This window comes from Nomia melanderi, chromosome 1 (genome assembly GCF_051020985.1).
Source record: "Nomia melanderi isolate GNS246 chromosome 1, iyNomMela1, whole genome shotgun sequence".
In the NCBI taxonomy this organism is placed as follows: Eukaryota; Metazoa; Arthropoda; class Insecta; order Hymenoptera; family Halictidae; genus Nomia; species Nomia melanderi.
Window position 1 is genome coordinate 39,319,541 of NC_134999.1, and position 26,880 is coordinate 39,346,420.

Consider the following 26,880-nt stretch of genomic DNA (forward strand, 5'->3'; position numbering starts at 1 on the left):
TATTTCATTCGAGTGGTGGACCTCCTATGAACGTTACTTAAAACACTATATCGGCGACTAGTGTCCCAAGCGTATGTCTCCGAGTGGACGGCATCCCCTTAAAGGCAGAGCCGAAAAAGAAGGCTGAAAATATTCCAGGAGTGCGAGTTCTAATAATAAATAATGTGTCATCTATTCAGCCAAGGATTGGACAAAATTGCAGAAAAAACAAGCACTTCTAGTGGCACACTTCCCCAGAGAATAGTGTTCCCCAGCAGATGGCGGTGGCCGAGGTTTTTTAAGTTCTGATATACGGAATAACGAGTATGGCGACCAGTTCTCGTTGGTGTAAAGTTTACCTGTTGATAATCGAATCGAATTCAGTCCGTAGGAGAACCATAGAATTACTTGGACTATAACGAGGCGAACCGCCTCCGGCAAACTCCTCGTTCGACACCCTATTCTGTTCTAATGAGGTGGTTAACACTTTCATACAGAACAAGTGTAACCAAACGATGCACCAGAATCTCAAGAGTACGAAAATTAGGAGAGAAGTGCTGTCATTGCTTGCACATCTAGCATAAGTTGCCGGACGATGGTTTTCAGCGTCACAAATGCTCTGTGATGGACCTGATAGTTAAGGATTCGCCAGTGTTTTCATTCACGTTCACAGAGATAAATAAAAATGTAATGTAAATCTCTCTGTTTACCCGCGGCAATTAACACCCTCTGTATTCTTTGGAGAAGAACATTTGGAAAATTTCATATCAGAGAATGGCAATTCGCATCACATTAGAATGCGGCCACTCATCCACATTACGTATGCGCACCACATCCCAGGGTTACACTCATGATTGGGAAGTATTCGTGCGGGGTGTTGATAACGCTGACATACATCATTATGTTGAGAAAGGTAACTATACAATTAGACGGTCCCTGCCTGTCCTCCGATGTCCAGCGTACATTCCGCTAATAACGTTCTCGCTCGTTACATTCCAGTGGTTTTTCAACTGCACGAAACATTTTCAAAACCAAAGAGGGTATTAAAAGAACCACCGTTCGAGATAAGAGAGTCCGGTTATGCTGGCTTCGAAATTCCCATTCATATCTATTTGAAAAACAAAGATGAGGGAACCAAAAAGATTGAACTTTTGTACGATCTCCACTTACAGACCAGTGGCCCTGCTATCACGAATGTGATGCGGCACACTGAAATCTTAAACAACCCCTCTGATGAGTTTAGGAGGAAATTACTGAAGGGTGGTGGTGTAAGTATGCGTCTTTCCATTCCACATAAATCTGTTTCAGTTTGCAGTTTAGGAAAATTGAACTGACGCGAGAAACGTTTACTCCGATAGGTCGTAGTGTCGAATTCCGAGAGTTCAGCCGAGAAAAGCGAAAGCAAAACACCAGCTATGGTCGGCAAACCAAAATTGAGCGGGAGCGAGACGAAAAAGCACAAAACCGTCGAGTCAAAGACATCGAACTCGTTCGCTGAACTGTTCGGAACGCCCTTAAAGCCCACGAAAGTATCCCAAGACACGAAAAAGCCAGCACAGCCGGAGAAATCATCCGCCCCCAAACCCGTAGTTACCACCGAGAAGTCCGAGAAGCTAGACAAAACCTCGAAGCTCAAAGACAGCCCCCACAAGGAAAGTAAAAAGGAGAAGGTGGACGAGAAAAAGGATAAGAAGCTTAAAGATCAATCGAAAGAGAAAAACCGAAGTAAAGAGAAATCAAAAAGGCCTTCTAGTCCCGGCAATAAAAGTCATTCAAGCCCCTCGAACAAACGACCCCCGTCCCCGGTCGCCGTAAAGAGACCGGCCAGCCCCTCTTCCCTTCCTCCCGCGAAAAGACCCGCCTCCCCGAAATCCAAGGAGAAAGAGTTGAAGAAGCTCACCTCCGACAAGGAGAAGGAAAAGGAGAAGGAGAAGGAGAAGGAGAAGGAGAAAGAGAAGGAGAAAGAGAAGGAGAAGGAGAAGGAGAAGGAAAAGGAGAAGGAGAAGGAGAAGGAGAAGAGCAAGGAGAAAGACAAAGCGAAGGATAGTTCGAAGAGCGTCGCGGACTCCTCGAAGAGCGAGAAGAAAAAGGACAAGAAGAAGCACAAAGAGGACAGAGACAAGGAAAGGAAAGACAAGTACAAAGAGGGAGAACGGTCCGCCTCGAAGGAGGCGATAAAAGTCACCGAGAAGAAGGGCGAGAAACCGGAGAAGACCGACAAGGCCGAGAAGGCAGAGAAAGAGAAGAGCCAAGAGTACAAATCGGCGAAGGACGGCAGGAAATCGCCGAAGCCTCCGAAGGAGACTGAGAAACCAAAGGACGAGAAACTGCCGAAGACAGAGAAACCGGAAAAGACCGAGAAATCGGAGAAACCGAAAGATGGCAAGACCGAGAAGGACAGGCAGAAGCACAAGCACCGGAAGAGGGACAAGAAGGACAAGCGGGACGGCAGCAAAGAGCGAGATAAAAAAGAGAAACGGGACAGGATAAAGTCCTCCTCGGAGAAACAGAACAGCGTGCCCAACGTGCCGGTGGCCACTCCGCTGTCCTCCCTTCTGGCCGAGCTGCCGGAAAGGGACAGCAGCGATTCCGCGCCCTCCGTGGACGACGACTCGTTCTCGGAGCCGAAACTAGTGCCTGCGATCAAGAAGGAGAATCAGACGGAGAATCCGACGGTGGCCACGCCGCCCGCGGAAATGGCGAAGCCGGTCTCGCCAGCGACGCCGGAGATCAAGAAGGAGAAGGTCGATCGGAACAAGAGGGAGAAGCCGAAGGGCAGCAAGGCCGAGGAGAAGGAGATCCGCAAACGGAAACGGCGGAGCGAGAGCAAGGGGGACGAGGAGCATCTGGTCAAAAGGGAGAAGGACAGAGGTCACTCGACGTCGCCTCCCCTGGAGCCTGTCTCCTCGAGTCAGTCGCCGGTGGCCGTCGACCAGGACCAGGTGCACGTCGCCAAGGAGAAGGAGGACCGCGCTGCGACCGAACAGGTCGCGGAGAAGAACGCGGAGGTCGAAGCGGAGCAGGTCGCCCCCGACTCGACGAACAGCACCCTGGTCGACTCGGAGATGGGCGAGCCGCCGGTCTTCTCCGAGGACTACGTTTCCCAGTTGAAAGACTTGCAGCAAAAGATCATGACCCTGCAGGACAACCAGGAGCTGCAGAGAGTCGTCCAAGTGATCGCGGAGACCGGCCAGTACGAGATCACCAAGAAGACGTTCGACTTTGATTTGTGCGCCTTGGATCGTAGAACGGTGCAGCGCCTCCAGCAGTTCTTCGCGTCGTGACCGTCCGTAGCATAAAAACCACGCACGGCGTCTCGTCTCGTCTCGTCTCGTCTCGTCTCGTCTCGTCTCGTCTCGTCTCGCCTCGCCTCACCTCGTTTCATTTTACATATTATTATTCCATGTATAAGTCCACTAAGTTATTTGAGCTTGCAAGAGAGATTCTTTCACATGAATATAACGAAGAGAGAGATAGTAATATATAAGACCCCAGGAGAACGCCGCGGACACACACACAATCTCCACGGCGAAGCGGATGGAAGACCGGGTTTAGTAATCTGAGTGCGTGCTCGAGTCTTCATGTACTTTCGTTTTCCTTTTAATTTTCCAACCTTTTCTTTCTCTTTCTCTTTCTTTCTCTCTTTTTCTTTCTCTTTCTCTTTCTCTTTCTCCTCTTCGTCCTCGCCCTGGTCCTCGTCCTGGTCCTCGTCCTCGTCCTCGTCCTCGTCCTCGTCCTCGTTCTCGTTCGAGTCCGGTTGATTTCCGGCGACGCGATCGCGCCAAGTTTTCGCGCGTCCGAGGGAAATCGACGAGCGACCACGGGGCAGGAGAGAAAGGAAAGGTAGACGAGAGACACGATGTTATCGCGTTGCTTTTAACGAACACCAGGTCCTTCGTCCTCGTCAACGGGATCAGCCTATTTTGTTACACAATTTTTACACGTTTTCCAGCACTTGTTACTTTTTACGTTAATTTTGTACATAGGTGATATTATACATACAATCTGTATAAAAAGAAAAAAATGATAAGAGAAGCACAGATCGGGGAATTGTACATTTTCGCAATCGTCGTGTAACATAGGGAATTTTTACCGTTTTTTCTCTGGGGAACATTCTCGGAATGGTCTACAGTGCATTTACCCACTGTTATGTAGACTCGAAGCGTATTGATTTTTTCTTGTACATTGATTAACCATTAAAAAGAAAAAAAGGAAAAACAGAGAAAAGTAGAAAAAAAGGAGACAGTGCATATGCATAAGGGAAAAAAAGCGATAAAAAGTGGAAAACCAGAAAAACTATAAGCGATAAACGAGAAACGAAAAACGAAAAACGAAAAACGAAAAACGGAAGAAGAAAGTTACTCTGACTTTTTACGGTGTGATCGGGGGGTCGTTCGCGAGCAACAATTCCGCGCATCGCCATTGCCTTGTAACATAGATATATTCTTGATATCTTCGCGAGGAATTTAACGTACGGTTAGGGTTCATCTTCTGAAATCGAGACACGATCCTGTATTTATTCGTATTTTCATAACGCGTCCGTCATTTAAATGTAAGAACGATCATACGGCGGTCGTTGTCATGATTTCTTCGACGAATCGATTTTCCCTCTTTCTCTCTCTCTCTCTCTCTCTCTCTCTCTCTCTCTCTCTCTCTGTCTGTCTCTCTCTCTCTCTCTCTCTCTCTCTCTCTCTCTCTCTCTCTGTCTCTCTCTCTCTCTCTCTCTCTCTCTTTCTTTCACTCTTTCTCTCGCTCTCTCTTTCACTCTCTCTTTGTATCTCTGTCTCTTTCTCTCTCTCTCTCTTTCTCTCTCTCTCTCTCTCTCTCTCTCTCTCTCTCTCTCTCTCTCTCTCTCTCTCTCTCTCTCTCTTTCACTCTTTCTATGCCTCCCTCCAATTTTTCTTTACCACTGAAACTGTACACGGGAAACGGGATGGAAACGTTTATTTCCGACGCGGAATCGTCAGCGGTCTTGACGATCGATCCGAGCCCGACGCAGCGTTTCCGATTTACCAATGTACAGAGTATTCTTTAAGTATTAAGTTCGGATTATAAGTTGCATTAGGGGTAAGCCGACGCGTCAGCCGCAGAACGATAGATTTATAGTTGATTTCGAGCTCGTTTCTTTCCGCAGCTGTGTTGCACGCGTTTCAATGATTCGAGCGGCGTCCTCGCCGATTATCCGATTACGCTAGACTTAGCCGCGCGTAATCGACAATTTGTTCGCTGCCCGTCGAAATTTCGAAGCGTCCCGAAACTCGATAGAGATGATTCGACCTGTCCGGATCCCCGATTCGCTGCTGTCGCGAGGTTACCGGCTGCTCAAAAGAATGCCACCGAGTCCTCGAAACGTAAAACGCATGGCGATCGCCGCGTCTCTGTGTGCCAAGTAGAGAGAAAGGGCAGCCTGACGGAAGACCGCGCGGGGTTTCGCGTGCCGTGTAATATTTTATTTATAGGCGGAAATTGTTTGTTTGCTTCATGAACGTACCTGCGTAGCAATCGTTTCACCTCGACGAGCCCACCGCGCGGAACCACCGCGACGCGACTTTCCACGGAGATTTTCCTGCGGGAAACGAAACGTCGCGGACGGTTCGCCGATCGACTTTTCTACCCGTGCACTCGACCGTCTCGGAAACTCGCGAAACTCGTGAAGCGCCAATGGAACGATCACGATGTCGCGTGCAATCGATACACCAAATAGTCTAATGTTTTTTGATAACGTTGTTTAGGTAAACGAACGATTGTACAATTAGCCGAATAACCGTCGGTAGTTTGTATAGTTTTGCAGCGCGTTATTTATTACTGTCTTTGCGACTTTTAGGGGGTAGCGACGCGACGAACGCCGCCATAATTTGCGTCGAATGTGCAAGATCCACGTGGCGTTCGCTCGTTACCGGCGAGATCGTAGTAATATCGAATCCTTTTGATAAATGTTACACGTGGGGAATCATGATCGAACATTTCGGGGTCAAGTTCTCAATCTCGAGGACGCGTCTGCGAGGAGAGGTTGCAGCTCCTCGGATCCGTACTCTGCTCGCCGTACCTTTCGACGATCTTCGATGAATCTTCGATTCGAACGGTCGAATCGCTGGACGGCGAGAAGGAATTTCGCGTGCAGAGTGGGCATTAATAGAGATTGCTGGATCGTCGCGTAACACCGTTAGAAGTGTTCGGATCCCGATCATTCAGGATCGAAGCACTTCTACACAGCCGATCTTTCGTTGAACGAGCAATTGGAATTGTTTTCTAGATCGAAGTCGATTGGCCTATCGAGCCGAAATACTCTCGCAATCCGTGACATGCGTTCTGTCCCGCCGGATGTTCCCGTCGGGACGGAGCAACGTTTTTATAGCAGAATCTTTTGTACTCTCGCGTCCGTTGTTTCTCTTTTTTTATTGTTCTTCTAATACCTCGGCATACACGTATTTGTATATACCAATGATGTCCGTGTTTCTTGAATGTGTGTGCTGTTTTGTCTTGTTTGTTGTGTAGATAATATCCTCCGCGTTTTCACGAGCGACAGATTTATTTGTACAGTCTCTTCGGTTGGTTGCATGCTTGGGTCGCAGTCAGCCTTTCGCTGCTCGGTGCATGTTTATACGTTTCGGAATCACGATTTTTCTTACATACGTACATGCGTACATACGTACATGCGTACATGCGTACATACGTACATGCGTACATACGTACATGCGTACATACGTACATGCGTACATACGTACATGCGTACATACGTACATACGTACATGCGTACATGCATACATACATACATTCATACATATTTTTCTCTTCTTTTCTACTCTTCTTCCGTCTACTCTTTTCTCCGTCTTTCCTCCGATTTGATTTTCTATCGTTTTTCAAGCATCCCGAGATAGGCTGACACGCAATTTGTATAAAAGACTATTGCACACAGTCGCGCGAAGAAAACTCCCCCCGCCCTACCCGAGAGCCCCTTCGACGACTAATATCAGCTGTAAATAGTAGATAAGGAAACCGAGAACGGTTGTGTAGATATAAAGATTGATCATGACTCCCGAGGATAGTACAAGTCGGTACTCCTGAATTTATATGCCATTCGGTGTACATTTATACGTTCAGTGTACATTTAATAAGTACCTTGGTGACTAATAAACGTCTCTTATAATTGTGCCTCTGAAAAGAACAGTTAGATCGCGGCGTCAACTGTGCGCACCGCCCTCCTCCCTTTCGTAAATTGCAAAGATCGTACGTATCTATGTCGGACGGTCAGCCTCTATCAACGGTGCTCTGTTTATTTTACGAACGGAAATCGACTGGAAAACGACTGGAAAACGACTGGGAAACGACTGGAAAACGAAACAGAGAAGCGTGTCGAATTAGTAACGCATACCGCGTTGCAGCAGTTTATTGGGTTTCGTGTAATATTTGGTACAACAGTGTAACAGAGTAAAATTTTCTTACGATCTCCATCGTACATTGACCATCGTCGTCGTATAATTTCGATAAATAACGTCCGATCACCGGCGCGTCCTCAGCCCCTTGGTTCCTTCGTTGATCCCGCGGCGACGAGTCCGAGTTATCTAGTCGTTGGCGACGGAAGCGTCGCAGTCCCATCCCATCCCATCTCCACGCGTGATAATCTCGAGCGTCAAACGAACCACGGAACGACGGAACAGCTCTAGTATCCAGCCAACTCGGCGAACGTCGAGTCCATCTCGTCGGCGAGCGACTTGTATCTGTCCTTGTTGATGCCCAGCTCGTCTGCAAACGTTTAAGAATCGTCAGCCATCTCGGTCACTCTTACCGACTAGTCTTTACGACCCCTTTGAAACTAATCGATACGGGCCTACGACATTCCAACGTGATTTTTAGCCGGTTACCCGAGAAATCGTAATCCCTCCAGCTTGATCTCGACAGAAGTCGATCTTCTGACAAACCCCGAACGAAAGCAACCGGAAACAACCTTTCCATCGGAAGATTTACCTCTTACCATTTCTCGGATAAACGCGGCAGGAACGTGTACTACTAGTTTCAATGGACTATTTCCAATGGATTATTTGGCTTTTTCTGGCTTGTATTTACAATGGATTATCTATGTACTTCTTTCGTATTTGTGATTGTTCATTCTCTCTGTTCGGCTACGGGAACAATGTTAACCCTACGCAAAAATACGGCGACCGCATTGCTGGCGCCTGCAACATTCGTTCCACAAAAAGCACACTAGCTTCGTAAAAATGTCAAGTGTACCACGTGGTCGGTGTGTCGGTATGTCGGTATGTCGGTGTGTCGGTGTCTCGGTGTCTCGGTGTCTCGGTGTCTCGGTGTCTCGGTGTCTCGGTGTATGTGTTTTCTACCAGACAAAATGGTACACAAAAAGCGTCGTGTCGCACATTAGCACGCGTGTTCAAAGCAGTTATTACATGGAAGCTTGAATACTTCTCCTTTCCTCTAAGGAAGAAAACTACATCTCTGTCCACTGTTCGTGTCAGCACCCCTCCGAACGATCCGAATCTACTCTAGACTGGTGCTCGTGCCGTGCATTTAATCAGGTTCCTACTGTTCAACTCAAAAGAACAAAAATGACTGTTTAACCGGGCAGGGGGTTCAATTAACTCGATTAGAAAAGGGATGGAGTAACGGATACTACCTGGTTCGACGATCGAATTAGTTCAGGAGGAGATTAGTTCAAAAGGGAAAGGGGGCTGGGGCACGATGGAACTCACCCCGCTAGTTAACGATCGATTCCAACCTTTTCTTTTACCAATTCCACTGGGACTGGGACACGATCGACTCGTCCGAATCGACTCGTTACGATCGCAATCGTAGCGATCACGAATGGCGTTCAATGTAATTTTCTTCGTTGGTTAATCACAGTGCTCGCAGCATGCAAGAATCGTGAGGTGTGCTATACCTTTGCACGAGTGTAAGGCAAACGGTTTTGCAAGGGGGTGGCAAATGTACCTGGCGTACGACGGCCCACATAAACGTGCGAAGCTTTGTTTACTTATTTCTTTTTATCAGTACTTTTTATTTGTTTCCTTGAAATTTTATTCCGTTAAGCGTCTCAAGTGTGTCTCGATGTATACGCGTCGACATTAATAGACGGTGCTCAAGTTCAACTGTGAAATTACTGGGTATTCCTCTGTCGGAAAATAGTTAAAGCGAAGCGCTCCCAAATCGGACGATACGACGCGTACAGACCGTCAAACCTGAACAATTCGGTAACGAACGGTGATCTGCGCAGGACGATACACTTGCGTCTTTTTATATCAGCGGAGAGAAAAGCTGCGGTACAAATATGTAATGCTATTTGTAAACGAGAACGAGAAGTCACATTTGTTAAAGTGAGAAAGGACGAAAGAGAGAGAGAGAGAGGGGGGGGGAGGGGGAGGGGTAAATATGAAACGAAAGAAAAATTATACGCCCAAATTTGGGAAGCTCGGCGAGAGTAAAGGGGGACAAGTGTAGCTAAAAAGCAAAAAAAGTTGTTCGCGAAGTATAGCGATTACAGCGAAACAAGAATACATTTTGAGCAAAGGAATAAACGAGAAGTTTCGAGTGAATACAAATCATTCGTTCCTCTCTGTCTTTTCGAGTTTTCTTAGATATTTCTTTGTGTTTCGTTTATGTTTTAGTAGCCAGAAAGCTCAGAGAATGTCTTGTCCAATTCTTCGCAAATCGTTTTGCGTTTCTCCTTCTGCTGGTGCAGTACGTCTGCAAAGAAAATCAGTGGTGTTGCACGAGGTGATATCGATTGTTTTTCTGTGTTTCTTTTTTTCTTTTTTCGAGAACGTTGCGAGTTGCTAGACAAGAATTTCCTACACGTTTACGTACATATATCTCGCATATAGTTCAACCGGATTCGATCGTTTCACGACGCGCGGCAACGCTTCCGACGTTGCTCAAGGTTGGCAAATTGACCACGAATCTTTGATTCCATTCCAGCGTAGCAAAATTACGGAAGCGCCGTTGTCATTTTGCCAAATTACGTCATGGCTGTTTGAATTCAGTGCAAAATAGTCTAAAAATATGATTTTCAGCGGCAGAATGCGATACACAACGTTCCGTTTTTCTCTTTTTTCAGAAACTGAATCCATCCTCTGGTCATCGAAACCGAAGCTGTACGAATGTAAGTCGCTATTCGCTTATTATCAGTGCGTAAGGAAGAAAAAGAGATTCGAGAAATGATCGGGCACAGACCTTCGAGCCTGTCGACCTCCTTCTGCAATTTCTTCACCGTCTTCTCGGCGAATTCGGCGCGGGCTTCCGCCTCCTTTAGTTTGACGGTCAACGTTTTGAGCTGCCTCTTGAACTCCTCGACTCTTTGGTTGGCCTAAAGCAATTCGGTTAGTACCGGCCTGAAATCGATCAAAGTAGGATAACAACCCGACCCGAGGATCACTCACTTTCTCTTCGGAGACTTCCAAAGACTTCAAGCTGTTACCAACGACCTTCAGTTCTTCCTCCAGCTCCATGATCTTGCTGCAAACCGAAAGATTCCGCGTTAAAAGACGTCGCTCGTTCCAAGTCGAATCTCCGAAGACGTTCGGACACTCACGCTTCGCCGGATTTGACTCGATCCTCGGCGACTTCCAGCTCGTCTTCAACGAAGGCCAGCTTTCGCGATACTTCGTCGGATTTTCCGTCGGCGTCCTCGGCGAGCAGGCGAGCCTCCTTCAGCTGGTTCGTCAGCTGATCCATCCTCTCTTCATCCTGCTGCGCGCGGTTCTCCAATACTTTGCACATACTGGAAAGACGTTCACGCTCAGACGATCGTTGCTTATCAATCGGAACGAATCGATCGGTAAGGTGGATCAATGAAATCGTTGATAATCACCGGCTAGACTCGTCGGCAGCTTGGGAAGCCTCGGTCAACTTGGCGGTGGCAGTGTTGAGTCGCTCCTCGGATCTCTCCAAGTCCTCTTCGATCAGCTGCACTTTGCGGTTCAGCGCGGCGACCTCGGACTCGGCCTGAAACCGAAAAACTCCCCGTGACTCATTGTCTACCCTGGAAAGAGGCGAAAGGGAGCAGCGAGCCAGGCTCGGAACAGATGATCCTCGCGCGGCGTGCGACTGCGTCACACTGAGTCATCGATCTTAAAACGGGAGGCTACCGCGTCCGATGACAAAACCAAAATAAAACCTGTCGAAAGGCGAAAATCGCGGCGTTGGACCCGGGCCAAAATAAACTGGAGCAATCGCAGCTGGAGTCCGTCCGCGGCGGAGCGGCACAGGGAAACGAAATTTGCTGGGCACTCACGTTGGTCAGGGCCTTCTCCTTCTCCTCCAGGTCCTTGTTCGCCTGCTCCAAGTTCTGTTTGTTCGCCTGCAAGTCACCCTCGACCTGGACGAGCTTCTTCTGCAGGTCGTTCACTTCTTCGTTCACTTTGTCCGCGCGCATATTCGCCTCCTTCGCCTGGCCCTCGCAGGCGTCGGCCTTGTCCATCGCGTTGTCCTTCTCAAGCTTCATCGCTTGCATCTTCTTCTTGATCGCGTCCATGGTGGCGGCTTCTTTTCTTCGCCGGCTTCCTTCGAGAAACTATCGAGTTCACTGAAATCCCCCAAATCCCGTCCTCTTAATAATCCGTTAATCCATTCGTTTCTTCGATTTCCTCGGCGAGGTTCGGTGTGTTGGCCCGATCGCGATCAGTGTTTTCCGTCTTGAAACGATCTAACTCGACGAACCTCTCGAAAGGGGATCATAATTTGATCGGAAAATCCGCAAGGGGAAGTTTCTTCGCAACGGTCAGGTAAACATTACCGATTAGCGTCTAGGCAGGGCCTTCGCCCACTCAAGGTTCACCTCTATTCAAGGAAGAAATGTTTTCGGAGTGCTAGTAAGAAGTGTGGGAAAACCGCGCAACGGAAGAACACTTTTAGTAGAGGAGACGATGTTTCCGTTTAAAAGGTCTTTCGGAAAGAAGGACCTTTTCCCTTTTCCCTTTTCCGTGAAACATGAAACGCGCGCTCCGTGTTTTATCCATGCGGCGGCCATCCGGTTTCCGAACCGTCCAGTTTTAACCCTGAAAATAGAGGATCGCGTGCGGATGATGCTCGGGCTTGCATATTTCGTCGATCCCGATGGGTTCTGCGAGTCATAATCCGCCGGATGATACCGTGGCGGGCTGCGTGTAGGACGAGAGAGGAGAGAGAGAGAGGGAGAGAGAGAGAGACAGCACGTCGGTGCGTCTACGGAAATAGCATCCATAGGCAGGCTCTATAAATATGCGCGAACGACGAAAAGAGAGGACGGCGGCCGGCGTTTCTGAGGCCGCGAGGCGAGGAGGCCAAAAAGCACGAGCGTAACCCAGAAGAACGGGCTTTACTTGGCCGCCACCGACGACCGACATTCGATCTAACTGCCGCGTATTAATAGCATTTACGAAATCATTCGGCCGGCGGCTCGCGATTCCGCGGGGCTGGATCCTGCGGGTCTCGAGGATCGTCGAGGACCGTATCGATTTCACCCCCTTCTTCGCGCGTTTCTCTCTTCGACGAATCGCTCGAATCGCTCGAATCGCTCGAATCGCTCGAATCGGCCAATTCACCGAACATTTCCTTTCTCGTGTTTACCTTGACAACCGTGCATCGTCGCGCGGCAGTGTTATTTACGTAAATACGCGCGAGACCAACGAAATGTAGAGCAACGCCGAAAAGAAAAGCAACAGCGTGTCAGTATTTATGGGAGGGTGAAGGGATCGGAGATCATAGGTGTTTCGAGAGTCGTTTAATTGATCGTTCGGTGGCTGAATGGAAACATTCGACCCTCTTTGCGGATATTAATAGCGCCTGGAAGCATTTGGCATCTGGTTACCCGTAAGTGCCAAAGTGACATAAGAAAGTAGACCCTCGAAAGTCAATAACAACCAGGGACCTTGCTCGCGCCTCTATTCTACGGTGGTTCGAGGCTCGAGGCTCGAAGCGGTCTAGGGAGGTGTATTTAGCTGACATTGCGAATGCTACTTACTGCATTACGTTATGTTAAGCCTGGAAAGCGAGCTGTCGAAGCGTTAGTTGCTCTGCGCTTAAGCGGCGTGGTTAGAATCTCTCGGGAAAACCGTTCCACTCCCCGACACTCTGCGTCCTCTGCAATCATTTCATCTCCTGTATTTCTATACCAGAGCACACCTAGTTCTCTCGCAAGGATCTTACAATTCTATAAACCATAAAACAGCGATGAATTGATTGTCTTGTTGGTTTCACGGAACATCGAATCGTTCCGCGGACGTTAGAGGTTGAAAATAGCATGCAAGAACGGAACGATCCGACGCTGGCGGCTGGTTTATTTTCGCCACAAAGTGTACCACGGTTTCCTTACTGGCTTCGACGGTAGAAAAGCTAGATTTTCATGAAATCTCTCGTCTCCGCGAAAAGGTGGCTCACCTCGACGACACTTTTGTTAACAGCGAAGCGGTGTTAAAAGATCAATGCTACTTACAAGCGAAAGCAGAGCTTTGAAACCTTCAAGACGAAAGCTCCCGAAAGCCGAAGCTCGTTAGCCGATCAAGCGCAGCTCCGTTAGCGCGTGGGATCTCTCCGGGTCGTGCGAAAGCTGTCGGTCAAGCTCCATCTTCGAGCCAGTAGCTCGAATCTATCCTCTTTCCAGGCTCTCGAGATCCAGCCACGGATCCACGGCACACGTTCCTCCACATTCTCTCTCTCGTGGTTCTTTAGCGCGCACTCCCGTCGATCTTTGTCGCTCGTACCGCGATTTCATCTTCGGTCGGCCAGCGACGCGACCAAGATCATTCGGATGAAGAAGAATAGAGAAAAAGAGAACGAAACCCGAATCGAAGGAGAAGAGGCCAACGTGAAATCGTAGAGTTCCACCGTTTGCTCAGAGTTCACTTACCTAACCCGAGCGAGCAGAGTGGCGCGAGACGAGTGTTCGAGGGTGCTTCGGGAAGCTTGTTCGTCTTCGTCGGGAGAAGCGGGACGTGAACTCTCGCGACGGACGAAGCCGAAGGTGGGGAGCCCAAAAATGGACCGCCACGGAAAGTTCTACGGGGGTGGGGCCGTGAACGTTTATTTTCTGCTCGCGCCTCCGTCGAGAATTTCTCTCACCTTCCAATGGGGAGGGACACCGTTCTGGATCCAACGCTGGGATCCATGGACTTGACGGATCGATTTCGGACCCGTCTCACCGATCCGAAATCGAAACGGCAATGCCTCCTTTCGTTTCGTTTCGTTTCGTTTCGTTTCGTTTCGTTTCGTTCCGTTCCGTTCCGCTTCGTTTCGCGCCTCTTTTTTATCGTACCTGATGGATTAGATCCAATTACCGGTTGCATTTGCGGAACAACCATGCAGTTTCTTCGGTTGAGAGCGTTCGATCGAAAACGTACTGTGCTATTCTTCTGCGTCATCGTCTATTTTCGAGTGATCCGTAGCGAGCAACTGGCTACGACAGCTGACGAAAAGAATCGGTGGTTTCGAGACTCGTGGTATCTTCTTAGAGATCGCTCTGTATTTCTCTCGTACCGGTCGATCGAGTTAACTTTGAATCTACCGAAATGTTCAGGGTTCGATTCCTCGGTTAAGGATCGCGGCGCGCCTCGTAGTTTGCTAATGATTCACACGATTTTATTGCTTTCCTGTGATCGTCGAGGATACATCGAATGAAAATTGTTCGACCGATGGCGCGGTGAATGTTCTTACGAAAGCTATAATGAAATCTGGATGATCCGTGGGACTTGTTACTTGGCGGAGGAATCCTTCAGGATGTTGTACGACGAGTAGGTTATCTTCATGATCTGGAATTTTTATCTGTTAGAAACTATTCTCGAGAATATTCCGTGGAACAGGAGCAATTGGTTCGTAACTAACAGTCGCGAAAGAATCAGTGGACAGACTGACGATGTGGGCGCTAGACATTTTAACAGGCTTCTTCGATCTCTTTATGATCATCAGCAAGTCCTTCGTTATGCTCACCGGCAGAGAGGTCCAATCCATTTCGTAAATGGCGTCGCATACTTTCACGCTCTGCAGGTCACAGAAAGGGAACTACATAGCGGGATCAAGTTCTATTAATAAGATTATTAATACAACGAACGGAACAACATTTCTTTCGGGTCTAGATTGTGTTCGGTCTCGAGGCGCGGAACGATTCAAGGAAAGAAAATTCGGTGCCAACCTTCAACGTCACCTCGTTTCCGAACCAGCAGTATAAATACACCTGCATCAGCATGCAGCACAAATAGGAGAAGCTCCAAACGAAGTTCACATCGAACGAGTTCGCTGACGACATTTTGTAAATACTCAGACATAACACGGTCGAACTGACGGTGAACTGGAGGAATATCATGTACTGGAAAACCTCGTTTACGCTTTCCGCGAATCTATCGTTCGATCCGCCGACAGACGGACGGATGGATGGATGGGTGGACGAATGAAACGAACAAATAACATTTCTATACATTCGGCGAGAGAAATATTCGCTAGAAGAGAACTCGATTCGACCGAATCGAACCGTCTTTCTTACTTGTAGATGCCCAGGTGCTGCTCCACTACGTCTTTCAGGATTTGTTTCCTCTTGTTTCTCAAATCCTCCGCCGACACGCTGTCCCTCTTCGCTTTTCTCAGCAAGGACGGCAGCGATCGGGCTCGATGACAAAATATCTCAAATTGCGCGCTGACCTGGATCATTAATCCGGAGATGAGAGTTTCGTGGCCGACGCTGGCGTTCGCGCAGACCAACAAACCGAACGTTTGATGCAACAATGATATTACGAACACCTCTTGCGAGGATAGATCGTACGGTGCCCAATTAGACACGGGCAATGTCCTCGTGCCGATGAATTTGTTAAATTGCGCCACCGTCGCGAAAGACGCGGCAGACTCGTTCAGGATTTCGCAGTACAACGTCAGCTTTCTATTCAAAATTCCGATCCGAATCGTTCAGTTGAAAGGGGGCAGCAGATGCGAAACATTTCGAAAATTTAACAACGAACCTGGCATGAGAGTCAAACTTCTTCTGTATGATCCTCTCCTCCTCGTCCCTGGGTATGCAATTCTCGTTCAACAGACTGTCGACCACGCCGACGATCTTCTCGCGTTTCAGAAACAGATTAGCCACCTTTATGCTGACCCCCAGCACGGAGATGAACAGCGAAGACTTGTCGGTGGTGGCCTTGAGGTCTTTGCTGATCGCGAAATCGACGAACGCATAGAACGTGAACGAGTACAGCAAAGAGACCATCAACACCGAGTAAACGTTGTACAGCCGGTACTTGAACGAATCAGCCGGCCATTTTGGCGGCCTCCAGTAGCCACTGTACGAGAGTAACGCGAACGAGAGGGGTAGCGTGTGCATTCTTCTGCGGGTAACTCTCGAATTTCACATATATCCTTGAAATATTCGAAACTCTCGAAAGTTTCTACTCCCTAAACTTTTGTATCTCTATCCTCACGTTTTCCGATCAACGACCATCGACTAACATGTTGCAACGTGAAACGTTTAAAAATAACTCTAGCGAAAACCACCTCCGAGCGTCGATCGGAGAAAGGTAAAAAGCTGCCTCGCGACTGTATCCGTTCCGTGTCTTCGTTTCTAACGATTTCCCTCTTCGACACACATATATCGCGGCTGTTATTACCCACCGCGCGTTCCCCTTCGATCGCGGAAACCGTAATTATTCCGCGGTGACTTCCGCCCACGAGGAGAAAATTGCACCGGAATTAAGTATTTTCGTTGTTCGGATATGTTTTATATGTGCTATATGTTTTTCCTCGCTCCCCTCGTTTCCCCGTTTGTGAACCGTTGTCGCGTTGCAACGATAACTCGACGAACCGATCGAAACACCACCAGTAAACGAAGGGACGACTTCGCGACGGATGTATTGTAGTAACGGTAATGACTCTGTCGTGCAAAGACTCTGTCCGCAAAAATGAATAAACGATCAACGCTGCAGTTTGCAGTTTTTTACTTGTCGCTTTTCACTTTTCAGTTCGCTGTCGTTCGTCGATCGCCGAGGACACAACTCGCTCCGTGGTACACTTGCCCGACCGACTGCTCTTTGGGATCCGCGGTAGGACATTCATTTCTATCTGTAAGTCGATCTAATTGTTTTCCAACGAATCACAGTCAATATAGATATTGAAGAACGTAAATCTGTTAATTTCGAAGGTGGAAAATATCGTATTTTCGAGCGGAATATTTATTTTCGCCTCCCTTTCTACAATACGTCGAATCATGCGGATTCGTGGTTGGTTCCGCGAATCGGTATTTCTTTCGAAGAATCATCGATCGGTGATTATGCAGATATTGGATAGTCGCCTATAGGTTAGACTCCGTAGAGTTCAATAAACAATCCTATTTCATCGGCAACATTCTCCTACCGAATAGTTGGAGGGTGTCCAAGAAATATATTTAAAGGTGTTTAGTTTCGACTCGGGCAACCGAGTAACACTTTCTAATTCTGAATACATAGTTTTCGGATGCCTGGCACTTGGACAGACAAACAATGGGCCGCTCTTTTCTGATCTTTCATGGGAAATATTTTATTCAAATTACAAAGATAAAAGAAAGCGATACTGTTGCCATACCTCCAATCGCTTGGAATTGCCTCGCACGTTCGCAGTCAACAGATATATCCTTATCGATAAGAGGACCGTTGAAGGAAGATACACTAGAGGTAGACTACAATTGTTTGATCGAAAGGTTATCCGACGCTTTAGTAGAATCGTCATCGACATCCTCGTCATTGATTTTGCCTTAACATGTTGAACGCCGAGTAAGAAGTCTTCAGTATCTGCAACGAAATGTGCCTTTGGAAAGGTACTTGTGTGGTTCAACGTTCGAAATAACGGCCGTATTCGGTACCGACAACTTTCAGAGATTCAATGTCCATCTTGACCATGACACCGCTCGTGATTTCGATGGGCACAGTCGCTCGTCTCATGATCATCAAGAGAATCTTCTTCGTGTCGATCTGCAACGAGGTCCAATTACTGTGGAGTATCTTCTGCGGTAATTCGAGGCTCTACAACCAGGGGGAATTCCGAGTGAAATCCAGCGGAGCGAAACCAAATGAAAATCTCATAGCACAAACCAGTGCACCTTCAGTTTGGCTTCGTTCGCGAACCAACAGTAGTAAAAGATCTGAATGATCGTGCACAACGAGAACAGAAGCACTTCCAAGAAGATCGCGTTCGTCACGTTTCGCGTGAATCGATAGAGACTGATGCACAGCGACATCACGCTCGTCGTGAATTGAATGAACACGATCACCTTAAACTTTTCATTGATCATCGTAGCGAATCTGCATCGGTTTACAAAAATCGTTTCACCAAATGCGCAATCCTCGCATGCGTTAATTGCATTCACATTGAGTCAAGAGTAAAAGAATTTCCATTTTGCATTCCCTGTTAGATTTTATACCCTGAGAATTCTATCAATCAGACTAAAACGAGACCAATAATTTCTTGGAGGGGACCTACTTTAGGAATGGATATTATTCATGACTCAATCTAATCATCGTTTCACAGCACATTCAGGATAGAAATTCCAAATTAGAGATTAAACATTATAAATTTGAGATTAGAATTCCTGTTGGGAAACCAACTTGTATATTTGCTTGTGATGGTGAGCGCACCGCCTCGCCAAATGGTTCTCGTTTTTCTCGATATTCCGCAGTCGAAGTTCGAGTATCTCGAACTGGCCGAGAGTGTGTATCATCAGGCCGCTGAACAGATTCTCGCTGGTCAGATTTGCGATCGCAGCGAACATCACTGTCACGAATTGACAGACGTACGTAAGCGTAAAGGAAAATTCCGACGAATAATCGTACGGCATCCAGGCGCGGAATCTGAGTTGTTTGCTCTTGAAATCCGCGGGCAACGACAACCCGTATATACAGAAGCCGCTGGTTGCCACTGTCACCGTGTGCATGATCGCGTTCCATCTGTGAACAAACTTCCGCCCGTGTACTCTAACGTCAATCGAAGGATTCCACTTGCAGATTAATCGCAAACTTACTGCGTGATCCTGTCGAACTTTGCGCAAATCTGCTCCTCCTCCGCGGTCGACGGCGAGAAAGGATCCCTCTGCAGCAATTCCATCAAAGACACTATCTTCTTCTTGTTCCTCAACAAGCTACAGATCTTCGAGGACGTGACGATCATTCCGAGAGTCAGGTAGATGTTGTCGCTGAAATCCTCCTGATTCTCCACGGTGAGGATCAGGTCGAAAATCTCGCCCAAGAGAAGAGCGTGAACTAAGAAAACCACGAGGAACGTGTACGCGTTGTACAGAAACCTGAGGTTGCTGTACTTTAAGGACTCTGGTTGCTTGCAGCCGGAAATAATCAGCAACTTGTGCACCCATCTTAGCAGATTCATATCACCGGAAGATCCAATGGAACCTCCGAACAGCCAACAAATGGAATGTCTACTCGGCAGTTGAGCGAGCGCGCGCTAAAGACTTTGCGCGAGCAAGTTCCAAGTATCACTGGCTCGACAGCGCAGTATCGATATTTCCCGAGGCTCCACGGCAGGCCTTTCTTCCGAAGGTTTCCTCCGAAGGCGACCCTTCCGCATCCCCTATCATTATCGTCATTACACCGACGACGCGACTCGCGGAATTATCCGTTTACGCTCTACAATTTCTCCGACGTCCGCAGAGTTGCGTCGCGAGAGGAGAAAACGCGAAACGGAGGGTGAGTCGTTTACGGACGAATAAAAATGATAGATTTGAACATTTCTGACGAGGGTGCCGTGCTCCGCACGGTTCGTCGGTTCTCGAACGGATCTCGATCAGTTCTCTCCGCGAAGAGGGTAAGAATCGGATGATCGCATCGAGGTATGTTCCACGATTAATACAACACCGGCAACAATATTACCCAATGGATTACTTTACTCTACATACGTGCTTGTACACTAAAGTAGCTCTCAACTTGTTCGTTTGCACCCGCCCTCCATCCGTTTTCTGCACTTTTCGAAAAATTCCATTCGAAACGGGTTCGCAGAACGGACATGGTCCTCCTCTGTCCAACTGTCATTATTTGGTCTGCTGAAGTAGATTAAATACCGAATAAGATGTCTTGACCAGCTACGGCAAACAGACACTCGAATTACTTGGTTTGCCATTATTGAACAATCGGTTCTGGACCAGGCTACGGTTTTTTCAGGTCGTAGAGGATCGCGAGATTGAAAACTAACTTCCTCTAATAAAGCTCGAGCAATGAATTTCGTACGAACCGCCTTGAAAGATTCGAGATTGATGGTCACGAGGTAGAGGCTGGTGAACTCGATCGGCACCGTTGCTCGGTTCATCATCACCAGCAGAATCTTCTTCGCGCTGTTGCTGAAACGGGTCCAGTCGCTTTCGAATATCATGTCTGTCACTTGCAGACTCTGCAACGGAAGGTAACAACAGGGGTTACTTAGATTTTCGCTGCAGCTGTCGTCGCAGCTCAAGAAGCTAATCAAAGACGGGTGAACGTTACGGGATCGCACAGCGAACCTTCAGTTTGACTTCGTTCCCGTGCCAACAGTAGTAATATATCTGCATCAGGGTGCAGGACACGTAGAGCACCATGTCGGCCGAGCCGCTGCTGAATTCGTGCATGGTCAGTTGGTAGAGGTCGAAGCAGAGCGTGAACGTGCTCATGAGAACCTGCATGAACATCACGCTCTTGAACTCCTTGTTCACGATCCCGGCGAATCTGCAAAGGACGTCAGGGACGAGGGATGGTATTTTCGTCGTGTTGGAAACGCGACACGGATCCCGAGGACCAGCGTTTATCGGTTCCGATCTAAACCCGAGACTAACTCCTAGCGAATGCTCCTAGGATCTCTACCGTTACGAAACTTGGAACACCAACTTGTAGATCAGGTCATGATGACGAGCACACAGTTTCAACGAATCGTTCTCGTCCCCGTGAATGTTACGCAGCCGGTGCCCGAGTATCTCGAACTGAGAGTATACGTGAATCAACAGACCGCTGAACAGGCTGTCGTAAGCGGCGTTCGTCGCGGTGGCGATTATGGAGCATGCGATCTGATGAATGGACGCAACGCTGTAACCCAGCGGCGTGGTATGATCGAACGGTAACCAGGCGCGGTAGAGCAGTTTTCCTGTCGGGGAGTCCACGATCAGCGACATCGTGTGCGCCCATACCACCCAACCTTCGACCATGCTCAAGTACGCCTTCGTTTTCTGTCTGCAAGCAATACTTTAGTCTTGCTAGAGATACACGAGATCGAGACACTTGGAATTAGGATTTGTTTACTTGTTTTCGAAGCAATCGAACGGATTTATAAGCATTCTTATAGGACGCAAAGAACGCGTGCACCACGGTGTGTCGCTTACTATGTGCTTCGAGTCTCTTTAAATTTTATCGGACGTTTGTTAGGCATTAATGTGCACTCAGGGAACTCGGGGAACTCGGGGAACGCAACTTACGCGGCCATATTGTCGAATTTCGTTCGAATGTTCAGTTCCTCGGCGTTCACCGGGCAAAACGGCTTCTCGTTAAGAGTATCAATCAACATATCGATGTTCGCCCTCATCCTCATCAGACCGGACATCTTGAAGGAAGTAATGAGAATAACCGTCATCATGTACACATTATCCGCGAAATCGTCTTGATTGTCGACCACCAGGACCAGATCTAGCACCTCGCTGACCAAGAGTGCCTGTATCACCGCGAACACGGACGTCGTGTACACGTTGTAGAGAAACTTTTTAAACGGCGACGTCCAAGAAGGTGGCCGCGAGTATCCGAGGATCGTTAAGACATTGAAAACATATTCTAGCACACGCATCCTCGAATGTGTTTCTACGAAAATGCGCCTTTAACACGTTCACCGCCGCGGTGCTCACCGATTATAATCGGTCATTACCGGATCGCCCGAACTACTTGGAAACAATTGCAAGAAGAAAACTGTTGTCGTATCTAAGTATCTATTTAGTTGCGTGGCCAGTTGAACGATAGCGTTTACCTTTGATAGAAACGAGACGCTCGAAATTCTCGTGGCGGTCAACGTGTTAACTTTTCAAACTTTTGGCTCCCGTGGTATACGATCACAGAACAAAGTCTACTCTTGCTGCAAAATATTTTAGTCTTTGTTGCTACCGTACCGTGTGCGTACTTGTTTATTTTATCAATTCAAGTAGCGAGCAATCACGAACAGAGAAACCGCATTTGATCCTCGATCGATGCGATTCTAACTAGCACTGAAGGCTACGGAGAATCAGCAACCCTTCTACTCGTACGAGGTAGTCAACGTCATTCGCCTCTGCTCCCCCTAACGACCGGGATATGTTATTACACGGTAATTGCACGGAACGACTTGTCAGATCACTTCTTTAAGAATGCATACGCAACGTGGCAATTATGACTTAGCTTACGCCGGTTTCTCTAGCTTTTTATTTTCAATTGATTCGAGTTCTTTGGAAACAGCGTAGGAACCTTACCGACAGAACAAAGCTATTATAGTCTCCTCCGCGTCCGCGGCAGTATCTTCTCTTCGAAAGCTTCATGCCTTTAATAACGAATATCGAAGTCTCGTTATTTCCATCTCGTTGCTAGTTTTCCAATGTATCTACGCAAGCAAGTTTCTTCTGCGAAGAAGATGAAATCGCATAATATTGCGATAGTATCAAGGTACGTTCTACAAATAATGTACGACCATCAAGAATTTTCTCAGGTAGATAATAACTTTAATCTATGTATACACTTGCTTATACGCCAAAGTAACCTTCGGTTACTTCTTTTTCGCCCGTTCTCTGTCCGTTCTCTATCCGTTTTCTGCGTTTTTCGAAAAGTTCGTTTCAATAATGTTTTCGATCGAACCGTGAACCGATATAGTCCATGATCGTTCTTGTCATTGTTTCGTCTGCTGAAGTAGATTAAATACCGAGTAAGACGTCTTGACCAACTGCGGCAAACAGACATCGAATTACTCGGTGTCTGTCTTCGATTAACCAGCCGCTGCTGATTAGTTTTTCTAGAATAGTCCACGATTCTTGGATCGCAGATGTTTGCAACATTCGAGTGTTCGATTCTCCTAAAAAGTTCGAAGAATCAGTTTCGTACGAACCGCCTTGAAAGATTCGAGATTGATGGTCACGAGGTAGAGGCTGGTGAACTCGATCGGCACCGTTGCTCGGTTCATCATCACCAGCAGGATCTTCTTAGCGTTGTTGCTGAAACGGGTCCAGTCGCTTTCGAATATCATGTCCGGAACTTGGCTACTCTGCAAATCATTGCGGCAATGAAATTTGTTAATCGCACGATTTAACCCTCCCTGTAACCCCCCTCCTCGGACTAACAAAAGACAGATGAATTTTATGGGCTGTTCGAACCTTCAGCTTGACTTCGTTTCCGTGCCAGCAGTAGTAATATATCTGCAGAAGAGTGCAGCTCACGTAGAGGATCATGTCGGTCGACTCGGTGCCGAATTCGCTCTCGCTCAGCTGAAAGAGATCGAAACACAGCGTGCTTGTGCTCACAAGAAACTGCATAAACATTACGGCTCTGAATTCCCCGTTCACCATGCCTGCGAATCTGCAAGAACAATTTTCCCAGGAGAAAAGGGCTAGGCGTCTTCTTAAAAGTTTCGGCCTGCGAGTCCTGTGCATTAGAAATCGTGTTTCCCAATGGACACGGCTCGTAGAAAACTTTGAAGAAGACTCGGTATATTATAGTATAGCGACACCGCGCCGTGAAGCCGACGGATACCAGTGTACTCGTGAAAACGCTTTGATCTTGAGCCACTTTTCGCGTACGATCTACAGCTGACTAAATCCCAGCGAATGCTCCTAGGACCTCTACCGTTACGAAACTAGAAAGACCAACTTGTAGATCAGGCCATGATGACGAGCACACTGTTTCACCGAATCGTCCTCGTCCCCGTGAATGTTGCGCAGCCGGTGCCCGAGTATCTCGAACTGAGAGTACGTGTGAATCAACAGACCGCTGAACAGGTTGTCGAACACCGTGTTCGTCGCGGTGCAGATCATGGAGGATGCGATCTGATGAATCGACGCAACGCTGTAACCCAGCAGCGTGGTATGATCGAACGGTAACCAGGCGCGATAGAGCAGTTTTCCCGTCGAGGAGTCCACGATCAGCGACATCGTATGCGCCCATACCGCCCAACCTCCGACTATGCTCAAGTACGCCTTCGTTCTCTGTCTATAATCGATACTTTTCAATAAAGTTTCCTTCGAGCAATGGATCCCAACTTACATAGCCATTTCATCGAATCTCGACTGAATGTCCTCTTCCCCGGCGTTCGCTGGCCGAAACGGCTCCTTGTTAAGAAGGTTCGCCAAAATCTTAATGTTCTCCCTGCTCGTTAGCAGAGCAGCCATTTTGAAGCAAGTGACGACCATAACCAGTGTCGTGTACAAATTTTCACTGATATCGTTCCGATTGTCGGCCACGAGTACAAGGTCTAGGATCTCGGTAACTAAAAATGTGTGTAGCGTTAGAAACGTGCATGCCGTGTACACTCTGTAGAGGTTCTTCTTCAACGGCGATGTCCAACGAGACGGCCGTGAATATCCGGTGATGGTTAACAGATGGAAAATCCCCTTTAGTACGCGCATCTTTCGCTCTCTTCGACGCAAATTCCCTTTTTCAGAATTAGAATACCACTCTAGCTTTTAAAACAGCTCGGTTCCATGGTACACGAATAAACTCTATCCCTCGCATGAAAAGTTCTTACGTTTCTTTCTACCGAAGAATACGTGCCTCTTTACGAGTGAAGTTAACGAGAAAGCACACTCCAGAGGGAGAGCAAAAGAGAAGGAGAGACCGCTTTAGATCCTCGATCGTCGCTAGTTTAAATGCGAATGAGGCCTATAGAGCCCTTTATTCCTATGAGGTTCACTCCTGTTTCATCGAACGCTCGGCAGGTGTTATTACGGTAATTACATGGAACACGACTGAACGACCTATGCGATCATCTTTCCAACAATACATACGCGCACCGCGGAAATTATTACTTAGCTCGCGTTGTTTTATCTATTTTTCTGTTTCCAGTTCATTCGAATTCGTTGGAAAATGAACAGATGAAATGGACATTACCGGGAGTACAAAGGCATTGCAACGGTTACCGTTTACGAGGATCTCCTACAATGTTCTTCTCAGTAGTAAGATTCGGAGGGTGATGCACAAGAACACGAAGAAATTTACCGGAAACTGAGCTTTAGGGCAGCAATCGACGTGCAACTGGAGGTTTAAAGATCAATTTAATGGTATTTGCATCGAATACTTTACATGTTCCGATTATATTGCACGACATTAGGTCCTAACATTGCGTTCCGAGACAGTCGATCTCGATCACCTCTGTTGAAGCAAGTTAAACGCCGAGTAAGCAGTTTTCATCACCTTCAATCAAAGAAAGTTTTTTCGATGGGTACTCTTTGAAACCCGACGCGGTCGATTAAATGATTTACAATAGTCAATTGAACCGACTGTCATGAAGGACTCCAGATTCACAGACACGACAGATGTACCTGTGAACTGGATCGAAAAAGTAGCTCGTCGCATGATCATTAGAAGGATCTTCTTAGTGTCGTCGTCTAAAGTTGTCCATTTAGTGGTGATAATCAGATCGGGAATTCCGAGGCTCTGAAACAAAAGGTTACGACCAACGACGGGGTCAGGGGCAAGGCTAATCCGGTGAAATTCTCGTCGACGTCACTGTACCTTCTGTTTCACTTGGTCACCGTGATAACAGTAGTAAAATATCTGCGTCAGCATGCAAAGCGCATACATAAACATCTCGACAGCTTTCGAACCTAAGCCCACCTGCGTCATTCGGTAAAGCGTGAAGCACATCATCCCTACACTCGACAAGAATTGGACGGACACTATCCCCTGAAAGATTTTATTCACATTCCTGGCGAATCTGCAATCATTTGCAGAAATCATCGATCTCTTGTTAGATCGCGCGAATACGCAACCAGAAACGACGGGTCTCTTCGATTTCCTCTGTTCCGAACGTTTCGGACGAGAAGCTAAAGAGAATATCGAGGAACGTACCGATATATGCAGTCATGATGACAAACGCATTCTTTCGCAGACTGGTTCTTACTTTTCGGGACGTTTTGCAGCCGGTACTCGAGAATCTCCAGCTGGCCGTAAATGAACAACATCAACCCGCTGAACAGAGTGTCGCACACGGGGTGCACGAGCGAGGCAATCGTGGCACTCGTTACGTGTTGGATGTAAGTAACGGAATAGCAACTCAGAGACGAGTAGTTGTAAGGTATCCAGACGCGAAACGCCAATTTTCTGTTTCTCCCATCGATGATCAGCGTGCTGATCCACGTGAAAGCTATGCAAACTTCGATCGCAGCCGTGTATCGAATCGATCTCGTCCTGGAATCGGAGCAGTAATTGCTTTTATCGGACTCGCGGTCGCAACTCTGCTGCTCGATTTCTTACTACCGCTTACTTTGAATACACTGGAAAGTTCGCTGTGGATACTTACTCGATCATCTTATCGAATCTCGTTCTAATCTCGTATTCTTCTCGGTTCACTGGTAAAAATGGCTCTTTCGCCAGACTGCTGGTCAGAACCGCGATACTCTCTCGATTCGTTAAGAAGCTGCACAGCTTGAAGCTAGAAACGACGATGGCTATGGTCGAGAACAAATTGTCGCTGAAGTCATCTTGATTATCGACGTTGAGCATCAAGTCCAGAATAGCTGAAACCAAGAGGTTCTGCACGAGAATTAGCACGAGCAGCGTGTACGCGTTGTAGAAGAATCTTTTCGACGCGGAGCTCCAGGTAGACGGTCGTTGACAGCCTAGCACTGTCAGAATCGTTATCGTCCATTCCAACGTTCGCAACGTCATTCTAAGGATCCTTTCACGTTCGCTTGTCTCGAGGATATACTTCTTTCTCAATTCGACGATTTTCTATTTGGTTTTTCGCTAGAAATCAGGACATTTATTTCATCGG

General features: G+C 47.5%; 7 protein-coding genes and 1 long non-coding RNA gene across 23 annotated transcripts; 1 reads left to right on the top strand and 7 right to left on the bottom strand.

Annotated features, from left to right (window-relative positions):
- The first annotated feature begins 138 nt into the window (after positions 1-138).
- On the top strand, positions 139-7,337 carry ear (ENL/AF9-related super elongation complex transcription factor). Its single transcript, XM_076367247.1, has 3 exons — positions 139-892; positions 979-1,247; positions 1,338-7,337. Exons 1-3 carry the CDS (start codon positions 754-756, stop codon positions 3,261-3,263), a joined length of 2,334 nt encoding a protein of 777 aa, XP_076223362.1. The 5' UTR covers positions 139-753; the 3' UTR covers positions 3,264-7,337.
- Positions 7,333-16,628, bottom strand: LOC116424848 (tropomyosin 2). Of its 8 annotated transcripts, none has more exons than XM_031971800.1 (7): positions 13,814-13,979; positions 11,222-11,512; positions 10,799-10,932; positions 10,520-10,708; positions 10,368-10,443; positions 10,162-10,294; positions 7,333-7,722 (listed from the first exon to the last, which is right to left on the bottom strand). In XM_031971800.1, the coding sequence occupies exons 2-7, from the start codon at positions 11,459-11,461 to the stop codon at positions 7,640-7,642; spliced, it is 855 nt and encodes a 284-aa protein (XP_031827660.1). In that variant the 5' UTR covers positions 11,462-11,512; positions 13,814-13,979; the 3' UTR covers positions 7,333-7,639. The 8 variants fall into 8 exon arrangements, 2 of the variants coding, with proteins under 2 accessions (XP_031827660.1, XP_031827661.1); XR_012998480.1 differs by lacking the exons at positions 7,333-7,722; positions 10,162-10,294; positions 10,368-10,443; positions 10,520-10,708; positions 10,799-10,932 and adding exons at positions 14,304-14,711; positions 14,785-14,961; positions 15,092-15,368; positions 15,440-15,829; positions 15,909-16,628 and having other exon boundaries at positions 11,442-11,984; positions 13,814-14,218; XR_012998481.1 differs by lacking the exons at positions 7,333-7,722; positions 10,162-10,294; positions 10,368-10,443; positions 10,520-10,708; positions 10,799-10,932 and adding exons at positions 14,026-14,711; positions 14,785-14,961; positions 15,092-15,368; positions 15,440-15,829; positions 15,909-16,628 and having other exon boundaries at positions 11,442-11,984; positions 13,814-13,962.
- Positions 9,467-10,154, bottom strand: LOC143174504 (uncharacterized). The gene is made up of 2 exons (XR_012998539.1): positions 9,796-10,154; positions 9,467-9,675 (listed from the first exon to the last, which is right to left on the bottom strand). It is a non-coding gene; the product is annotated as an uncharacterized LOC143174504 (long non-coding RNA).
- A 1,029-nt stretch (positions 16,629-17,657) lies between the features above and the next one.
- On the bottom strand, positions 17,658-19,296 carry LOC116424850 (odorant receptor 94b-like). Its single transcript, XM_031971802.2, has 5 exons — positions 18,935-19,296; positions 18,522-18,860; positions 18,017-18,218; positions 17,784-17,939; positions 17,658-17,708 (listed from the first exon to the last, which is right to left on the bottom strand). The coding sequence occupies exons 1-5, from the start codon at positions 19,294-19,296 to the stop codon at positions 17,658-17,660; spliced, it is 1,110 nt and encodes a 369-aa protein (XP_031827662.2).
- On the bottom strand, positions 19,293-22,966 carry LOC116424880 (odorant receptor 46a-like). Of its 7 annotated transcripts, none has more exons than XM_076367344.1 (8): positions 22,643-22,966; positions 22,376-22,572; positions 22,040-22,206; positions 21,362-21,486; positions 20,781-21,131; positions 20,420-20,621; positions 20,155-20,310; positions 19,293-20,005 (listed from the first exon to the last, which is right to left on the bottom strand). In XM_076367344.1, exons 4-8 carry the CDS (start codon positions 21,484-21,486, stop codon positions 19,955-19,957), a joined length of 885 nt encoding a protein of 294 aa, XP_076223459.1. In that variant the 5' UTR covers positions 22,040-22,206; positions 22,376-22,572; positions 22,643-22,966; the 3' UTR covers positions 19,293-19,954. The 7 variants fall into 7 exon arrangements, with proteins under 7 accessions (XP_076223459.1, XP_076223458.1, XP_076223442.1 ...); XM_076367343.1 differs by having other exon boundaries at positions 21,362-21,594; positions 21,901-22,206; XM_076367327.1 differs by having other exon boundaries at positions 21,362-21,814; positions 21,901-22,206.
- On the bottom strand, positions 22,786-24,277 carry LOC143174986 (odorant receptor 46a-like). Its single transcript, XM_076371508.1, has 5 exons — positions 24,153-24,277; positions 23,756-24,098; positions 23,267-23,377; positions 23,002-23,157; positions 22,786-22,839 (listed from the first exon to the last, which is right to left on the bottom strand). Exons 1-5 carry the CDS (start codon positions 24,275-24,277, stop codon positions 22,786-22,788), a joined length of 789 nt encoding a protein of 262 aa, XP_076227623.1.
- Positions 24,278-24,934: 657 nt separating this feature from the next.
- LOC143174501 (odorant receptor 10-like) lies at positions 24,935-26,136 on the bottom strand. 3 transcript variants are annotated; one of them, XM_076367519.1, is made up of 4 exons: positions 25,956-26,136; positions 25,620-25,821; positions 25,427-25,541; positions 24,935-25,298 (listed from the first exon to the last, which is right to left on the bottom strand). In XM_076367519.1, exons 1-4 carry the CDS (start codon positions 26,066-26,068, stop codon positions 25,270-25,272), a joined length of 459 nt encoding a protein of 152 aa, XP_076223634.1. In that variant the 5' UTR covers positions 26,069-26,136; the 3' UTR covers positions 24,935-25,269. The 3 variants fall into 3 exon arrangements, with proteins under 3 accessions (XP_076223634.1, XP_076223627.1, XP_076223618.1); XM_076367512.1 differs by having other exon boundaries at positions 25,386-25,541; XM_076367503.1 differs by having other exon boundaries at positions 25,176-25,541.
- Positions 26,068-26,798, bottom strand: LOC143174997 (uncharacterized). The gene is made up of 3 exons (XM_076371550.1): positions 26,407-26,798; positions 26,125-26,294; positions 26,068-26,075 (listed from the first exon to the last, which is right to left on the bottom strand). The coding sequence occupies exons 1-3, from the start codon at positions 26,772-26,774 to the stop codon at positions 26,068-26,070; spliced, it is 546 nt and encodes a 181-aa protein (XP_076227665.1). The 5' UTR covers positions 26,775-26,798.
- Between the last annotated feature and the right edge of the window lie 82 nt (positions 26,799-26,880).

Excerpts from the sequence above, each read along its gene's own strand:
- ear (XM_076367247.1), top strand. The coding sequence starts at position 754 with ATGGCAATTCGCATCACATTAGAATGCGGCCACTCATCCACATTACGT. Across the intron at positions 893-978 it reads ACATCATTATGTTGAGAAAG|TGGTTTTTCAACTGCACGAA; the intron begins GTAACTATACAA and ends GTTACATTCCAG. Across the intron at positions 1,248-1,337 it reads AATTACTGAAGGGTGGTGGT|GTCGTAGTGTCGAATTCCGA; the intron begins GTAAGTATGCGT and ends TTACTCCGATAG.
- LOC116424848 (XM_031971800.1), bottom strand. The coding sequence starts at position 11,461 with ATGGACGCGATCAAGAAGAAGATGCAAGCGATGAAGCTTGAGAAGGAC. Across the intron at positions 10,444-10,519 it reads CGAGTCAAATCCGGCGAAGC|CAAGATCATGGAGCTGGAGG; the intron begins GTGAGTGTCCGA and ends TTCGGTTTGCAG. Across the intron at positions 10,295-10,367 it reads TGGAAGTCTCCGAAGAGAAA|GCCAACCAAAGAGTCGAGGA; the intron begins GTGAGTGATCCT and ends GAATTGCTTTAG.
- LOC116424850 (XM_031971802.2), bottom strand. The coding sequence starts at position 19,296 with ATGAATCTGCTAAGATGGGTGCACAAGTTGCTGATTATTTCCGGCTGC. Across the intron at positions 18,861-18,934 it reads AAGTTCGACAGGATCACGCA|ATGGAACGCGATCATGCACA; the intron begins GTAAGTTTGCGA and ends GTTTGTTCACAG. Across the intron at positions 17,940-18,016 it reads CGAACGAAGCCAAACTGAAG|AGCCTCGAATTACCGCAGAA; the intron begins GTGCACTGGTTT and ends CCCTGGTTGTAG.
- LOC116424880 (XM_076367327.1), bottom strand. The coding sequence starts at position 21,723 with ATGCGTGTGCTAGAATATGTTTTCAATGTCTTAACGATCCTCGGATAC. Across the intron at positions 20,622-20,780 it reads CATCATGACCTGATCTACAA|ATTCGCCGGGATCGTGAACA; the intron begins GTTGGTGTTCCA and ends CGTCCTTTGCAG. Across the intron at positions 20,006-20,154 it reads ATCTCGAATCTTTCAAGGCG|CTGGTCAAGACATCTTATTC; the intron begins GTTCGTACGAAA and ends TGTTTGCCGTAG.
- LOC143174986 (XM_076371508.1), bottom strand. The coding sequence starts at position 24,277 with ATGGCTGCTCTGCTAACGAGCAGGGAGAACATTAAGATTTTGGCGAAC. Across the intron at positions 24,099-24,152 it reads AGATTCGATGAAATGGCTAT|ACAGAGAACGAAGGCGTACT; the intron begins GTAAGTTGGGAT and ends TATCGATTATAG. Across the intron at positions 23,378-23,755 it reads ATGGCCTGATCTACAAGTTG|CTGAGCGAGAGCGAATTCGG; the intron begins GTCTTTCTAGTT and ends GATCTCTTTCAG.
- LOC143174501 (XM_076367503.1), bottom strand. The coding sequence starts at position 26,068 with ATGTTGTTCATTTACGGCCAGCTGGAGATTCTCGAGTACCGGCTGCAA. Across the intron at positions 25,822-25,955 it reads CATCATGACTGCATATATCG|ATTCGCCAGGAATGTGAATA; the intron begins GTACGTTCCTCG and ends AAATGATTGCAG. Across the intron at positions 25,542-25,619 it reads GTGACCAAGTGAAACAGAAG|AGCCTCGGAATTCCCGATCT; the intron begins GTACAGTGACGT and ends CTTTTGTTTCAG.
- LOC143174997 (XM_076371550.1), bottom strand. The coding sequence starts at position 26,774 with ATGACGTTGCGAACGTTGGAATGGACGATAACGATTCTGACAGTGCTA. Across the intron at positions 26,295-26,406 it reads AGATTCGATAAGATGATCGA|GACGAGATCGATTCGATACA; the intron begins GTAAGTATCCAC and ends CTCCGATTCCAG.